The 18,430-nt window shown below is 37.4% G+C and overlaps 1 protein-coding gene across 1 annotated transcript in view; it reads right to left on the minus strand.

Annotated features, from left to right (window-relative positions):
* DNAH8 (dynein axonemal heavy chain 8) overlaps positions 1–18,430 on the minus strand; it is a 340,697-nt gene that overhangs the window by 58,078 nt on the left and 264,189 nt on the right. Inside the window, exons 76-79 of the mRNA XM_041748133.1 lie at positions 17,212–17,414; positions 5,698–5,771; positions 3,176–3,328; positions 2,646–2,801 (exon numbers count right to left, since the gene is read on the minus strand). Of these exons, the coding sequence (XP_041604067.1) occupies positions 2,646–2,801; positions 3,176–3,328; positions 5,698–5,771; positions 17,212–17,414 (586 nt within the window). The remainder of the gene's footprint in view (positions 1–2,645; positions 2,802–3,175; positions 3,329–5,697; positions 5,772–17,211; positions 17,415–18,430) is intronic.

Below are 18,430 nucleotides of genomic sequence, written 5' to 3' on the forward strand. Positions count from 1 at the left end.
ATCAGTCAATCAGTTAACAAATCAGGTGTTTGGCTATTATGTCCAACAGTAGTAGAGAAATCTAAGTCACAATCAATCCAACCCAGAACAGTCCTTTTAGTAATGGCTGCACTTCAAACTTTAATATGCACATGAGTCACTGGGGCATCTTATTACAATGCAGATTCTGATTCACCAGGTCCACGGTGGGGCCTGAGATCCATCTCTTACAAGCTCCTGGGCCATGTGGATACTTCTGGCCCAGGACCACAAGCTGCATTTTGCTATCAAGCCAGCTCCATCCTAACAAGTAAAAGAAAATAGTTAGGTGTATCATAGTAAATATTTCTGCTAACAAGAACAGAGGAAACCATGCTTGAATTATCCATGCTCCCTGTGTAGTCATAGAACTTGATAACAGTCTTAGAAATGGGAAAAACCTTGAAAGATCACCTCCTTCTGCCTCTAATCACACAGATGGGGAAACAAGAGGTCCCAGGAAGGACAGAGCTTGACTATCGTCACACAGCTAACTAATTTCATGGCAAGTCTAATGTTGCAGCCTCCTGGCCCTCAATGACGTGCTCTTTCTGGTGCACTGTGACTGGATTTTAAGAGACATTCAACCTCCTAGCTGTATAGCCCTAGCAATGGAGACTTTTCTGTTTTAACCCAAATACAAGTCATGTCAAATGCGAGGACCCTTTAGTCCTAGGACCAGCCTGTGGACCTGTTGTTCTTCTGTGTAGCACTTGGATAATGGCCACAAAAATATAGGTTGCCACACTGACCATATGGAAAATACCCCCAATTATCTCCCCATGATAAGCCCAGTGGAAGAGTTGAATCATCACTACTGGGAACAGAATCATAAAATATATTATTTGTGAATTGGGAATTAAATAACAGAGTTAAAGTAATATTTGTATTAGAGTATGATAAGGCCTAGCAAAACAAACAATTCCCAGATAAGAACGTATGAAATAGGCTTCAATGACTTGAAAGCTATAATTTACAATCCAAAGGCCACAATGGAACTTAGTAAAAATAACCACCCGCAAAGTGTTTAGCCTGATTTTAACTCTCTCAGGGTTCAGGGGCCGATATACAGGAGATGCACAATTGTCTCCTCTCTGCAGTCCTCTCTCCTGGCCACCTGGGAACTCAGTAAAGTGGCAGGGACAAGGGGCCTGAGAGTAAATCCTCCAAATATGTTCTGGGATGAGTACCAAATTCCCCTCCACCTTTGATCAGGGTAGGGAGAGAGGAGGTGAAGCTCTGCATGCTGCTGTACATAGCTAAACCATGACTCCTGGTACAAGCCAGGTGATTCATTCCATCCTCACTCCAGCCTCAGTGAAGGAAGAAATGTAGAAAGGGTTAAAGGAGGCTGTTCATCCTCTCTGACGTCAAGGAGTGAGACAAGTACATTACAATTATACAGCTTTCAAGTATAGAACAAAATATAAAATCAAATGTAGAGATGCCTGGGTGGCTCAGTGGTTGAGCATCTGCCTTCGGCCCAGGGTGTGATCCCGGGGTCCTGGGATCAAGTCTTGCATCGGACTCCCCGCAGGGGGCCTGCTTCTCCCTCTGCCTATGTCTGCCTCTCTCTCTGTGTCTCTCATGAATAAAAAAATAAATCTTAAAAAAAATCAAATCAAATCAAATGTAGAACAAAGCAATAAAAAATGAAAATACCCTATAGACAAGTGGCTGTGGAGCCATAAAATTACCAGACTGATATATAAGTGTACAGTAAAACCAAATCACAAACAACTTGAAAATGACAGCTAACTATTGTCCCTCCCAATATCACCACTGCCTTCACTGGTAGGCTCAAAATATACTTCTGTGCTAGGCAGAAGTGTCGTGCTTGACTTTTAGATCTACTGCCTATGAATTTAACCTCTCTGAGCCTCAATATCTTCATTTTTATTTTATTTTTTCCTGAGGTGCAGCTAATTTATTTTCACACACTAAAGGGAGTGGGGGGATGGACCCATGGTAGGGCTGAGGCTGTGCTGTCCCTGTGTCTAGTTTAACAAAGTTCTCCTGTTATTTAGGACAGTCCAAGGGATAAATTCCTGAGAGTCTGAGGCAAATCACAGGCTTTGGAGTCAGACTGGTTAGATAATCTATGAGAAGCATGTAGCAAATAGCTGATGCTCCTGCTTTCCTGTCTTCTTAAAAGTACTACTATCTTCATTCGTGTCTTTATGCATCTGGACATATCATCAATCAATTTCCTCATTTTTAAAATGGTGATAATCCGACCTCAAGAAACATGACTGTTAGTATTACATGAGATGGTGTGCATAACATTCCTGGCTGGCACAGGCACTTTGAAAACCAAATTCCTATCTAAAGAATCCACGTTCAGCTCACAGATATTTGTTGAGCTCCAGTAATGCCCTGGGTGCTGCTATGGTGGGGGAGAGTCAGCAGGAACAAAAAGCCAAAGCCTTTGTCTCCAAGAGTCGTACACTGTCATGGCCATGGTAAGGGGCAGGTGCACTACACAGACAGGTACATACTATGCCAGGTGGGGCAAAGTGCCATGAAGGAGAAAAAAAAGCAGAGCACGGAGAGCCGACAGCGCAGCAGAGAAACAACATGACATCATTAGCATCCCCCTAAATGTGCAAACTGCGCTCAGAAGTTACCTGCACAGTGGAGTGTAAAAATGCCACTGTGTAAAGCATCGGCTTCCACATGGGTAAGTTACTGATATCCAGAAGGTCTTGATTAATTCCAGCAAAGGTTCTTTTCAAACCTGCGCGTACGCCTTGGGGTGGCTCATTGGTGAATTTCAGAGAAGTCTGTTGTAAAAAGTAAATGGTGATTTTGTTTCTATAAGTTATTGTAAGGGATAAAATAGACATTACAATATATCAGACAGCAGTGTACCTATGGTACATAAAATGTCAGCTGAACGTCAGCACTGTGTAAATTAATGACATCAATCATAGCTGAGACCCCATCAATCAGTACTGAGTCTTAGAACTCCTCTGTGGAAATATTTGTGATATAATATTGATGATTATAGTCAAGATTTTGACAATTACAGTATAAGATCTTGCAGAGTCTGCTGGATCGAAAGCCTTGTCATGTTTTCATTTTTCAATAACGCCACTATGCCATCTCTATTAGAATGATTCTCAAGGAAAAGACAACTTATATCACAGTAACAAACCTGAAGCAATGTGATTGGAAATCGGTCGTGGGGCTCAGTAGTTATCCACACTCGGAAAGAGTCATCATTGGCTTCTGTGGTAATTAAAGTCTCTAGCAATTCTTCCATGAATTCCAGGCCAAGGTGACAATTTTGTAGTAATACCCAGCCACCCTGCATCCAAAAAATGATTTCATATTAGTTTCTTGTCACTTTTTTGCAATGATTTTAAGAAAAAAATGTACAAATTAAAAAGCAAAAACCCTTTGCTTAGGGCATGTAAATACTGTGTTTTGAGTACTTAATTTTTTTAATTTTATTTATTTATTTATGATAGTCACAGAAAGAGAGAGAGAGAGAGAGAGAGACAGAGACACAGGCAGAGGGAGAAGCAGGCTCCATGCACCGGGAGCCCGACACGGGATTCGATCCCGGGTCTCCAGGATCGCGCCCTGGGCCAAAGGCAGGCACCAAACCGCTGCGCCACCCAGGGATCCCTGAATACTTATTTTTTAATGAAATGACTGTACATCAATACAAACATTTCTTCTGCTACTGGTAAAACTGGAGTCAAGTAAGTTGAAAACGATTGTACTCTGACACCCTTGGTTCAGAAGGAAACAAAAATTAAAACCTGAATGTTTCTTGTTTAAGTACAGTCTGTGCACCATCTAATGGTGGGAATGGGTATTTTGGAATTTATAAAAACTCCTCCTAAGGTAAATCAGAACTGACTCATCCCCAAACCAAATCATCCAAAGTCACAGAGAGATGCACAGTAGCTCATGAAAGTCGGAGTCAGCTCACTTGGTGACTTGTGCTACCAGAATACTACATTTTATTCTTTGTCATCACTCTTATCATGTAGTCCCCAAACCACTAAACTTACTAAGCACTATTTTAATACTTGGTAAAACTATCTCTGATAGTATAAGTCACATAACCATCACTGCAGTACAAGAACACAGACAACCTTCCGATACCCTTATATTAACAAGATCAGATCAATACAGCTACAAAGGGAACCCTGGGTGGCGCAGCGGTTTGGTGCCTGCCTTTGGCCCAGGGCGCGATCCTGGAGACCCGGGATCGAATCCCACATCTGGCTCCCGGTGCATGGAGCCTGCTTCTCCCTCTGCCTGTGTCTCTGCCTCTCTCTCTCTCTCTGTGACTGTCATAAATAAATAAAAATAAAAAAATACAGCTAAAAATATTGAGCGCAGTAAATAAATGGCTCATGCATTATGCCTTCTACTGTGAGAGAAAATACAACTCAGACTGGCTTAAACAGCCAAGGGACATGTTGGCCTGACAACTGGGGTGTGCAGAGGAGGATGGACTTCACAGTTATTTTGTACCATCGTGGATCCAGTCAGTTGCTGATTCCCCATTTCTTTCGACAATGTCAGCTTTGTCCTAAATATGATGTCCTCCAAGTGTGGCACTGTGGCTGCTCCTATTCATGGACTGTTGGTTTTTTTCCCGCCTCATACTATCATTATTATCAATACTTATCCCACATTGAGAAACAGAACATGGAACTTATGAAAGCTAATATTCCAAAAAATGTTAGTGTGAATGCAGTATTGAAATTTAAAAGTTTCTCATTCGTGGAAACTAAAGAAATGATTTAAAGTCCAGAGCTAAACTGTCAAATCACTCAATGGAGTGAATCATTTGAGCTGAGTAAAAATAATTATACATAACTGCCTTGATATATATAAATTAGATACAATATATTATTGAATATAATTAAGTGATAAAGATAAAGGCTTCGGGCACTTGAGAATTAATGACTAACTTGAGAATTTGATGGACCAAGCAGAGACTTAGCTCATTAACCCTCTCTAGTCATTAATTCACAAGCAAAAGCTGCACCAAAGTTGCTAGAAACCTTATGAGATCAAAAGCTTAAACATAAAGTGAGATCCTCCCCTTTTTAAAAATAAGTGGTACGATTTCTTATCAGAGCTGAAATTGCTATCTACCAAGCATCTCCAGATAATTAATGTCCTGTGTATTTATTAGATGTTCTGGAAAACATTTCTTAGCATCCCACCCAGCTTGCAATCAATAAAAACTATTACCAATATTTAAACACAACATCCTCAAATATTTCTATTTGTCTGAAACTACCCATTAATTAAGAAAATAAAAGTCTGACTTTAACCAAAAATTGAAATTTAACTGACTTGATCTGTCACTTCTTAAACACTGTCAATATTGATTGCGAGATTCCAGTTATAGCTGCATTCTTAGAAACCAGGGAATGTGTCTGCCTAATTGTCAAAAAATATTTAGTAAAAATAAGAGCTTATGCTATGATGCTATGGAAAATAAAACAAGCTTTTCATGGGGACATCAGATTTAAAATTCATTGGTAATCAAAGGTTGACTACCCATACACTGAAAAAAATGGAAAGCTGATGATGGAGCATCCCAGACAGAATGATTCGGCCACCACTGTGGTCCCAGGTAGACCTGGTGGCCAGAGGGCTACCAGGAAGAATGATGCACCAGCACTAGCTGCCCTCACTACCTACCTGCTGCATAGACATCTGAATCAGCTTTCGAGCGTGTACCTCTTGTCCTTGCCCCATTGAGATAGTTCTGCATTCTGTAACATAGGGGAGGAATGGCTATGAGGAAATGTAAATTTTATTACAGCACTGGGACAAAAAATTAATTTCTCAATGGCTATAGCCCCCCGTGGCTTCTAAGAAGGTCCCTTGTGATTAAACAGGTATGGCCTTTGGTTGTGTTGATGCGAGAAATGGGTGAGGCAGAAACTGGAAGCACCATGGGGAAAGGTGAGGGCAAAGGGAGAGACAGAGGGCCTGACACTGGGCTTTGAGAGAGTTTGGGGGTATTTGGAGAGAAAGAGGGAAATGACCGATGGTGGGAGACACAGCTACAAAGCTATCACAGGTATTTGGAGGGAAAGAGGATTTTTGAGTTTTGCCATTTTTTAAAAAGATTGGAGATAGCGAGAGAGAGTATGAGCAGGAGGGGCAGAGGGAGAGGGAGAGAGAAACTCAAGCAAACTCTTCACTGAGCATGGAGCCCGACGCGAGGCTCAATCCTAGGACCTTAAGATCATGACCTGAGCTGAAACTAAGAGTCAGACACTTAACCAACTGTGCCTCCCAGGTGCCCCCCCCCATATGTTCTTTTAAAAAGATTTTTAAAAATTTATTCATGAGAGACACAGAGAGAGAAAGAGAGAGAGAGAAGCAGGCTCCATGCAGGGAGCCTGATGTGGGATTTGATCCCAGGACTCCAGGATCATGCTCTGGCCCGAAGGCAGGTGCTAAACCTGAGTCACCCAAGGATCCCCCATATGTTTTTATTAGAATCTTTCTTTGGTGGTTTCACAGGTGCTTCAGTGAACATTTAATTAGATTTTTATTCTTTTAAGATGTCAGGTTTGCAGTGCTTCCTGGCCATTTTGGTTTTGTTTGCATGGCTGTCCATTTTCTGAGAGAGAAGTCAAGGCGATTGGGCCCTAAGAGGGCTACATTAGGGGTAACTGTGCCTTAGACTGGATCATCACCTTGGAATTGAGTGTGAAGAGAAAGTGGAGGCCACCCTGTGTAAAACAACATACATTACCCATCACTCTGCTGCTCATGCTGCTTCTTCCATAGCATATTGTGTACTTTTCTGGTTAGCATATTATACATTCATTTGTTTTTGGATAATTGTCTATTTTTCCCTCACACTAAAATGTGAGCTCCAGGAGAGGGAGGACTTAGATCCTAGTGGCTTACCCAGCACCTAGACAGTAGGTAGCACTAAGTAGGTGCTCAATAACTGCTTTCTTAAACTTTTAAAACTGAGATATAGTTTACCCTTTAGAAGTATACAATTCAATGTTTGTTAGTATATTCATAATTTTGTGGAACTATCATTTCTATCTACTTCCAGGACATTCTCATTATACCCAAGGAAAACATCCATTAGTGGTCACTCTCCATTGCCCCCTCCCACCACAGCAACCACTAATCTACTTTCTCTTTTCTAGACATTTTATATAAATAGAATTATACAGTATGTGACCTTTTATTCCGTCCTCTTTTACTAGCATAATGCTGTCTTGACAGCATTCATCCATGTTGTGGGATGGATCACAACTTTATTCGTTTTTAAGGTTGAGTAGTAATTCCCTGAATTGATATACTACATTTGTGTACACATTTGTCAGTTGACGGACATTTGAGTTGTTTCCATTTTTTGGCTAGTATGAATAATGAACATAAATGCTATGAACATTCGTGTATAAGTATTTGTGTGGACAAGTATTCAGTTCACTTCGGTATGTACTTAGGAGTAGAATTAGATCATGTTGTAACTTTGTTTAACCTTTTGAGGAACTGCCAGACTGTTTTGCAAATAGCTGCCCCACTTTACATTCCCATCACCAGTGCATAAAAGTTCTAATTTTTCCACATCCTTGCCAACATTTACTATTGCCCATCTTTTTCATTATAGCTATCTTAGTGGCTGTGAGGTAGTTATCCCTTGTATCCCATCGTAGTTATCCCATTTTCAGTTCCACTCCCCAATGACTAATAGTGTTGATGATATTTTCATGTGCTTATTGGTCATTTATATATCTTCTTTGGAGAAATACCGATTCACATTTTTTCTCACTTTCAAATTGGGTATTTGATTTTTCATTGTTGAGTTGTAAGGGTTCTTTATAGCCTCTGTATACCAGATCCTTAGCTGATGTATGATGTGAAAATACAGTCTCTCTCATTTGTAAGTCATCTTTTTCACTTTCTTTGATAGTGCCCTTTGAAGCACAAGAGTTTTAAATTTTGATGAAATCTAATTTTTTCATTTTCTCTTGTATTGCTTCTGTTTTTGATATCATAACTAGAAAACCACTGCCTAATCCAAGGTCACAAAGATTTACACCTATGTTTTCTTTAAGAGTTTTATGGTTTTAGCTTTTACATTTATGTCTCTGATCAATTTTGAGTTGAATTTTTCATATGGTATGATATAAAAGTCGATCTTCATTCTTTTGAAAATGGGTATCAGTTTTTCCAGCACCATCTGTTGAAAAGACTGTTCTTTCCTTCATTCAATGCTCTGGCATCCTTGTTGAAAATCACTTGACCATATATGTGAAAGGTGATTTTATGGAACCACAATCCAATTCCATTGTTACATATGTCTATCTTTATGCCAGTACCATCTTGTTTTGATTACTGTAGCTTTGTAGTAAGTTTTAATATTAGGAATTGTGAGTCCTACACCTTTTTTCTTTTTCCTTTTTCCTTTTGAAGATTGTTTTAGTTATTCTGGGTCCCAAGTAATTCTAAATGAATTTTAGAATCAGCTTGTCAGTTTCCACAAAAAAGGCTGCTGGGATTTTGATAGGGATTATGCTAAATCTGTAGTCAGTGTGAGTATTGCCATTTTACCAACATTAAGTCTTCTGACCTATGAACACAAGATGTCTTTCCATGTATTTAGGTCCTCTTCAATTTTTCAATTATGTTTTGTACTTTTCAATGTATAAGTCTTGCAATTCTTTGTTAAATTTATTCCTAAGTATTTTTATGATATGGTATATGGAATTGTATTTATAATCTCATTTTTGAATGGCTGTTCCTATTGTATAGAAAAGTGATGAATTTTTAAATATTGATCTGGGATCCTACAATCTCATTGAATTCATTTATTAACTCTAATAGTTTTTTTTCCATTGACTTCATAGGATTTTCTAAATACAAAATCATGTTATCTGCAAACAGAGATCATTTTACTTCTGGTCTAATGGCCCCTGTCTAACAACCTCCAACACAGAGCTGAATAGAGGTGGTGAGAACAAACATCCCTAACTTTCTCCTGGTCTTTGGGGGGGAAGCATTCAGTCTTTTACCATTAAATATGATGTTAGTTGTAGGGTTTTGGTAGGTCACCTTTATCAGGTTGAATAAATGTTTATTCCTTTTTGTTCTTATTGTGAAAGAGTATTGGATTTTTTTCAATGCTTTCTCTGCCCTTATTCAGATTATTAGTGGGTTTTGTCCCTTATTCTATTAATATGGTATATTATATTGACTAATATTCATATAACCAATCTTGCAGTCTTGGGATCAATCCATTGGTTGTAGTGTATATGGTGCCAGATTTAGTTTGATAGTAGTTTGTTGTGAATTTTTACTTCTCTATTCAGAAGGGATATTGGCTTTCTTGTGATATTTTTTGTCTGGACTTGGTATCAGGGTAATACTTGTCTCATAGAATGAGTTGGGAAGTGCTTCCTCCTCTTTTACTTTTTTGGAAAAGTTTGTGAAGAATTGGTGTGATTCTCTAAATGTTTGGTAGAATTCACCAATGAAGCCATCTGGTCCTGGTATTTCCTTTGTGGAAATTTTTGGTTACTAAATCAGTGTATTTAATACTCCTTATAGTTCTATTCAAGTTTTCTGTTTCTTCTGAGTCATTCCAGTACTTGTCTCTTGATAATAATTTGCTCACTTCATTCAGATTATCTAATCTGTTGGCATAATCATTCATAGTATTCCCTCATGATCTTTAAAATTTTTGTCAGATCAATAGTGATGTTCCTCCTGTCATTCCTGATTTTAGTAATCTTAAGTCTTCTCTCCTTTACTCTTTGTCACTCTGAAGATTTGTCAATTTTGTTTTCTTTTTTCTTTCTTTCTATCTCCCTTTTTGTGTGCATGTGCGTGTGCGTGTGTGTGTGTGTGTGTGAAGTAATGGCATACATTATCTATTATGGAGGCTTTCTCTTTTCTTATTTAAGGTTCTATTTCTCTCATAACCCTCAGGACTCACTTCCATGGTTTGTCTAACAAGTTCTGGGAGTGAACTTTCCTGTGCAGTATATACTTTATTTCTCTTGTCATCAAATGTTCACTTACCTGTTTATGACTTTGGGCAAGTTACTGATCATCAAATTATATTTTCTGAACTTTTTAAAAGGATAATTTATATTAACCTCCTTGCCCATTTCACAGTCTCGTGGAGTAGGGGGTACTTAGAGGGTACTTAGGCTCAATATATTACCAATATTTTAACTTTTTTTTTTTTTTTTTACTAGTGGTTGTTAGGTGTTTGATGATGTTTTCAAAGAAGATAACTTCTAATTTGTTGATTTTTTGTTGTTTTTTAATTCCCTATTTCATTTTTTCCCACTGAAATATTTCTTTTCTTTTCTTTTTTTTTTTTTTGCTTTGAGTTTAATTTGCTTTTCTTTTATTTAAATTCAATTAACCAATATATAGTACATCATTAGTTTCAGATGTAGTTTTCAACAATTCATCAGGTGCATATAACACCCAGTGTTCATCCCACCATGTGGTCTCTTTAATGCCTGTCACCCAGTTACCCCAAGCCCCCACCTCCCTCCCCTCCAACAACCCTCAGTTTGTTTACAAGAGTTGAGTCTCTCTCTTTTTTAAAGATTTTATTTATTCATTCATGAGAGACAGAGACAGAGAGACAGAGAGAGAGAGGCAGAGGGAGAAGCAGACTCCATGCAGGGAGCCTGATGTGGGACTCGATCCCGGGACTCCAGGATCATGCCTTGGGCCGAAGGCAGGTGCTATAAACTGCTGAGCCACCCAGGGATCCCCAGAGTTAAGAGTCTCTTGTGGTTTGAATCCCTCTCTGATTTTTCCCATTCAGTTTTCCCTCCCTTCCCTTGTGGTCCTCTGGACTCTTTCTTATATTCTGCATATGAGTGAAACTATGATAATTGTCTTTCTCCAATTGACTTATTTCACTTAGCGTAATACCCTCCAGTTCCATCCATGTCAATGTAAATGGTCTTTTCCAAAGGCTGAGTAATATTCCATTATGTGTGTGTATATATACACACACACACACATATATATGTATATATATATCATATCTTCTTTATCCATTCATCTGTCGATGGACATTTTGGCCCCTTCCACAATTTGGCTATTGTAGACATTCCTGCTATGAACATTGAGGTGCAGGTGCCCCTTCATTTCACTACATCTTTATCTTTGGGGTAAATACCCAGTAGTGCAATTTGCTCTTCTTTTCCTAGTTTCTTAAGGTAGAGGTTTAAGTTATTGACTTGCAATCTTTCTTCATTTTTAACATAGGCCAATAAATATTTTATAAATTTTCCAAATGGTTTGGAACAACTGGACTGACTGACATTGGAAAATGAGGAAGCTTTGTCATGAGAGGAACTCCCAAAAGAAGGGGGATGCAGAGGGTGTTATAGGAAATGTTGTTGCAGGTAAGAAAGTATAATTACACTTTGGTGGTTTGGGGTTTTTTGTTTGTTTGTTTGTTTGTATTTAAGAGACTTTAATAAGAATTCAACTGCCTTTCCATTTCTTTCCAAAATTAAGCTTGTCTTTCTTTCACTTTGTTTTTTCCTTTTTAAAAAATTCTTATTTCTAAATAAGTAATATATGCTCATAGTGAAAGCACCGGAAAATACAGGAGAGTATAAAGGAGAAAATACTCTGTGTCTCTCATGAATGAATAAATAAAATCTTTCAAAAGAAGAAGAAAATGAAAATCATAAATAACCCTCCCTAGATTTTAATTCTAATCTTTTTAATATGCATAATCCACAATAATTTACTCTCATTTTAAAATTTAGAATGTTCTGAAAACTGAAAATTTTGCACAAAATCATTGTTGTGGCAAAAACTGACCTGACTGCGGTTATTTATAGACTTTATTTATCCCTATCTCTATGAATATTAATACTCTTATCTGCCGTATATTATATAATATATGAAATATTACCTTTCTAAAAGCTGGAATATTCTCATTTCTGAAACATATCTGACCCCAAAGGTTTTGAATAAGGGATTGTAGATCTATTTGTATTAAAAATTATATATATATATACACATGTTGTATTATGTGTGTACATATGTATATATATATATATATACACACATACACTCATTTATGTTATTTTAAATCTCTACTTCTTAACAGTATACTGTGAGCATTTTACTGTCATTAAATATTATTGGAAAAGTTTTTAATGGTGGCATGGTATTCCATTATGATGATGCATCTTTGTTCATTCAACCTCTACCCTTTTGTATATTCAAGACATTTTCAATTTTTCAACATTATAAATAGCACTAAAGTAAACATTGTTGTATATAAATCTTAATATGTATCTCTTGGAACGCTCTTAGAAGAAATCCATACATATAAAATAGTTAAGACAAAGCATACAAATATTTTAGATTTGTGATATATACATTAAAGAGAATTGCAAGTATCGCTAGCTAAAATGGAATGCTGTCATTCTAAGCTCACATGTCTATCCTCTTTTGCATTTTTAAAAAGATTTTATTTATTTATTCATGAGAGACACAGAGAGAGACAGAGGCAGAGACACAGGCAAAGGGAGAAGTAGGCTCCATGCAGGGAGCCTGATGTGGGACTCAATCCCAGGACTCTGGGATCACGCCCTAAGCCAAAGCCAGATGCTCAACCACTGACCCACCTAGCCATCCCTCCTCTTTTGCATTTTATTGAAGTTTCAAAACTTCATCCGGTCAATCTGCTTTGGTTTTGGATTCTGGTATTATGATTAAGAAAATCTTAGCTACCCCAATAGTATCAATATATTCTTTTTTTTCTTTTATAGCTTTATTAATCTAGAATTAATTTTGGAATTAAAAGTGAGATAAAATTCTTACTTTTCTTCTAAAGTTAACCAGCTATCCCAATGATGTTTATTGACTAATCCATTTTCCCTCTATTGATTTGAAATGTGAACCTTATCATAGTCCAAGCTATTATAGATACTAGAGCCTAATTTGAGGCCTTTCATTTTGCTTCATTGATCTGTTTATCTATTCTGAGCCAGTTCACACTGACTAAATTATTGCCATTTGATAAAGGTTTACAAATATGGTGGTGCTTGTTCCCAATTATTCTTTTTCCTTTTCAAAGCTTTCTTGGTTATTCTTCTCCATTCATTGTTCTAGAAGATCTAAGATCCCTATACTATTCAATTAGAACAGAAAATACAGTTGGAATTTCAATTAGAATTGTATTAAATTTATAGATTAATTTAGAGACTATTGATATCTTTACAAAATTGAATCTTTACACTGGCAATGTGGTTTAACTCTCATTTATTCTATCCTACTTTTACACCTCTAAGAAAGTTTTATAGTTTTCCTCTGATAGGTATTTTAAAAATTATTTCAGTTTTGTTTTTATTGCTATAGTGAATGAGATTTTTTACATTTTATTTTACAAGAATGCTCCATTAATTTTTTTATATATTTATTTTGACCAGCCACCTTGCCAAACTATCCAGTTAAATCTAATAGTTTTTCAGTTGATTCATCTGTGGTTTTAGTTACATTGCCTGAGAGTAATGATGATTTTTGTCCCTACTTTCCAGTAGTTATCTTTTATTTGTGGTTCTTACAAGCCATTAGCTACATCTTCCACGACAATGCTAAATAATGGTGGTGATGGCAGACATCTTTATCTTATTCCTGACTTTAATGTTTTAGTTGTTTACCACTAAATAAAATGTTGATGTCTGAAGTTCATATTCACTGTCATATTAATAAGATATTCTCTGTCTCTGCTTCTTAAAAGTCGAATACAAATGTTGAATTTTTGTAAAATGCCTTTTAGCACCTATCAAGGAAATAATATGATAGCCTATGGAAAAGCCTTTTACTTACTGTTGTGATGAAATTTCTTACTACTGTATTTTTCTTTTGGCTGACCCATGCGTTCCTATGTGGTCAAGGCAAATTATTATTTTTTTGTATGTTATTTTTTTAATGTTATAATGTTATAATGATTTCTTCTTGCTTTCATTTTCGTTAAGATCTTTACATTTATATTGATAAGTAGGGTCTATCTGCAGTTTTCTTTCTTTTGTGAAGTTCCTAAGTTATCTGTCTATATCAAGATAATGCTATTCCCTTAAAAGAAAGAGGAAAATGTGCCCTCTTTTTCTATATTCTGAAATGGAATAAAACACATGAAAATTTTTAAAGGATTTACTAAAAATATTGTCCAAGCCCAGAACCTTTGCTGAGGTCATAATTTAAAAACTTCTAATTTTTCTCATCTTGATTATTGATGTATACAGGTTTTTTTTTTTACCTTTTCTGAGAAACTTTTGTAAATTTGTATTTTTCTACAAACTTTTCAATTTTAATGACATTTTTAAGGTTATTACCATAACTATATACAATTCTTTTATTTAAACTTTTTCATCTGTGTGTTTTTTATACCAGTTTTCTCATTCCTTCTTCTGTATATTTGTGGGTTTGTATTTTACTTGTTCTCTTTAATTTATATTTAGATTCTATTTTCAAACCCATTCTCCCTCTGGGACCCCTCTCTCCCTTCTCCAGGCTCTAGTAGGGTTCTAGTAGGGTTCTCATGCCATCTGTCCCTTCTCCCTCTTGCCCAGGCACCCAGTGCTCCTGGGCAGAATTTATCTGCTCTGAGTCTCTCACTGTGGAGTCTGACAGGCACCTGACAATATCCATAGTGAGAAGTTTTTCTTTTCTTACAAAACCTTTTTGACTCAAGCCCATCCCTCAAGGTGCTGTCTGGTAACTGCTTAATTCATCCAATGAAGGCAGGGAGGGGAAATGAAAGAGCACACCATTGTAGTGGGATTTGGAAGCCATGAGATAAAGCCTGAATTGGATCTATCCCCAACTAGCTGTCTGATCCGATCTTCAGACCTTAGTTTCTCTAGCTATTTGAATTTCAAGATTTCCAGCCTATTCACTTTGAGCATTCTATGATTATCTATTATCCAGTTACCCAAATAAAATATTTGTGGTTGAGACTAGATTAATACATTATTCTGTCTATAAAATAGTTTCATTTTCACAGCTATTTTAGGGATTTTTAATCCAAAGCAGTGAAGAGCATGAGATTTTCTAGCATTCTTAAAAACTATTCAGCAAAGAGTTCATTATAAAATTCATTGGGTCCTTCAGGATCAAATCTACTCTGTTTTAGCTTCCTTACAAAGTAACCAACAGAAACTTGAATGATTGTTGGAAAAACTAAAGTCATGGCAAGAAATGGAAATCACCAAATTTTCAAGTAAAGTAGTATGATAACATGTAATAACACTAAAGGTAATAGCACAGTTCCAGCCTTATGTATTCATTTAATGTCATGGTTATAATATCTCCCAATGGAGACCTTGAGTTTCTTAATTCTGTTCTTAAGCCCTTGTCCTAGACAACAGCACTATTTTGAGGTAACATGTGAAATTGTAATTCTAGTTGGAAACACACCTATCTTCTAGGAACAATATTGCCTTCTAAGACATGCCTCCACTCTAGCTCCATACATGTAGTTCCTGCTATGAACCTATCTCTGCAGCAACAGTTCACTGATTGGCCCAGAAAGGAGCACATTACCAAATCAAAACCAATGAATTTCTTCTCTTGATATTTGGACTTGGGACCAAGAGAGTAAGGGGACTTTCCTTACTGCTAAACTTACTGAACAAGTAAGCAGTGAAGATCATGAGCAACCAGAGACCAAGAGTTCTGTCACATAGAGATTGGCTCATAGTAAGACAGAAAAAAGGAACCCATAAGCAGAGAGAAATGGGGGTAGCCAGACAAAGCAATGGGACAAAGATCCATAGAGGAATACATCTGAGAGAGATCTGCAAACTACAAGGCTGCAAGAGAGGCATCACTCTCAGACCATGAAGATGACTGGCACATTGCCATAGATTCCAGAGCAACACAGCCTACATTAATATGGTTAATGAGACTTAACCAAGAACAGTTGCTATTAGAACCTTGGAGCTTTTTACATTGGGTATCAGTGCTCAGACTGAAGAAAGTGATCATTCAAACATGGATCCATATGGAACACAGAAGGGTGTGGTGACAGTGAACAGAGCAAAGTCAAGATGGGGAAAGAAGGAATGAACAGAGACCCATGCTATCCTAAGCTAATGGTTTACAGTAATTTCTTCATGCAGGACATCTGGTGAATACTTGGAGAAGACTTAACTGCTTTTATATCATTTTATGTTAGCAGAATAATGAACTCAATATAAGTTTTATTTCATAGGGTAGGGTTAGTTATTCATAATCAATCACTTTTATGATCTTTACAAAAAGACAAAAATAAGTTAACCCAATAAGGTATTAGTTATAGAGATCTGAACCTGAAGGACACCAAATGGCAATTCCAAACACATTCTGATGTCCAGGGTATGAAGAGCAGATAAACAGCCTTCTTACAAATAGCCATCTTATAAGGGGTGGCTCAGTCCTACCAAGATGTGCTCTGTATCATACAGGTCCTCACCCACTGGCCTTACTGACTCAGTAACTGCTCTCATTACTTATGTATTTCTAACTCCTTGCCCTGCCTCCTCCTCCTGGAGCAACTTTCTTTCTATCTCCTACTATCCCACCTGATGAAATTTTATATATTTTCTAGATCCTACTCAAAATATCATCACCGTGACCCTTTCCTTGCACCCCCTGCAGTCTGAGTAGCTCTGAATCTTGTAGTCAGGTGTGTCTGTCAGAGTTACAGCATTGTCTCAATTACATGCTTACATGTCTGTCTTTCCCGGCTATGTTGTATTCAATCTCTTGAATACTTCTTGAATCTCACTTGCTGCCTATACTACAGGGTTATTAAATGAATAAATCCCTAATTACTGTGTGTCATAACAATGGTTATAGTTTTTGAATTTATGACAAAATAGACTTTTCTGTAATTTTTATATAGACATGGCAATATCCCTGTATGTTCATTCTTGCGAGTCTGCTATCCGTGTGATATATTCCTCTGCTCACAACTTAAAAAAAAATAGCAAAACTAACATTAGTGTGTTCCTCTCTGCACAAAGTTATCTGTATCATACCCACACTCAAGGAGATCTGAAAAGGGAGCAGAGAGTTTGATATTTTTTCTAACTCAGCTTTGTACTTCTAAGAATCAGTTATGAAACTATGAAAGGCAATGTTTAATAAGACAAAAATATGGCAGTTTTGCTAAATGGCATAGATTTCTGGTCATACCCAGCTTCAGTTTCTTGGCCAGTGCATCAATTTGAATGGTAGGATCAGATCCCATGGACAGGAAACATATCAAAGGTGTCCGTGTATCACTTTCTTCCCAAGTTTTCTCCAGATTTAAGATAACTGGTTCAGTGTACTTCTCTTCCAAAGAATCTGCAATATACTTTCTTGCTTGAAAAACAGTACGGTCTGGGCACCAAGACCTAGAGATGAATACAAGTTAGAGGGGAAAAAATTTTTTTTTAAATCACATCAGTGGTAGGGTGCCTTGGTAGCTCAGTCCATTAAGCATCCGACTCTTGATTTTAGCCAAGGTCATGAGCTCAAGGTCACGAGGTCAAGTCCCACATCAGGCTCCAAGCTGAGTGTGGAGCCTGCTTGAGATTCTCTCTATTCCTCTTCCTCTGCCCCTCCCCCACCTCGCTCACATGCACGTGCTCTCCACCTCTCTCTCCAAACATAAATATTTAAAATATTTTTAAAAATCACATCATTAATTATCCCTAGTCCCTGAAGCTACCAACTTCAAGTAAGCAATTCCTCATTCAGACTAACACACAGGAGAGCATGCTCATTCTCTGATATTTATCATGTGCCTACCACCTATCAGGCCCACTTCAAGTGTGGGGACTTAGCAGGGACACAAGGGGAGATGTTCCTCTGCCAGCTCCTGAACATGATGCGGGGGCCATCCTGCTGCACATTCTGAAGCTCTGCAGTGTTCAGGGGAGACTTAAATATACACAGCAACCTATCAAATAAATATCATTTGATATTTTATATTTTAGATCATAGACAAGCTCTACAGATTCTTATTTGCTAATAGATTGCGCTCTTCATTTGACATGGAGTCAATTGTTAAATTATGGGTAAAAGAGACATCTATTCAAAAAAAAAACACAAAACAAAAACAACAAACAAGTAGCTCCTTCCTCCTCTGCACATCATAAGGTCACCACTGTTGACCACTCTGATTACCCTCAAAAAGCAGACAACATTGAGGAAACAACTTGTTCGAAGAAATGCAAGCTCAAGTGTATAATGTTAGGAAGACAAAGACTACTCCAAAATAATCCTACATCTTTTTGTTGTCCTTTTGGTGGTCCCATCTACCTCCCATTCCACCCTCCTACCTTGGCCATCAATCACTCTCTCACACACACACACACACACACACACCCCTCCCTTCCAGTATGGAAGCCTTCTTTGAGCTACTGGA

The sequence above is a fragment of the Vulpes lagopus genome, chromosome 1, assembly GCF_018345385.1.
Source record: "Vulpes lagopus strain Blue_001 chromosome 1, ASM1834538v1, whole genome shotgun sequence".
Lineage (NCBI taxonomy): Eukaryota > Metazoa > Chordata > Mammalia > Carnivora > Canidae > Vulpes > Vulpes lagopus.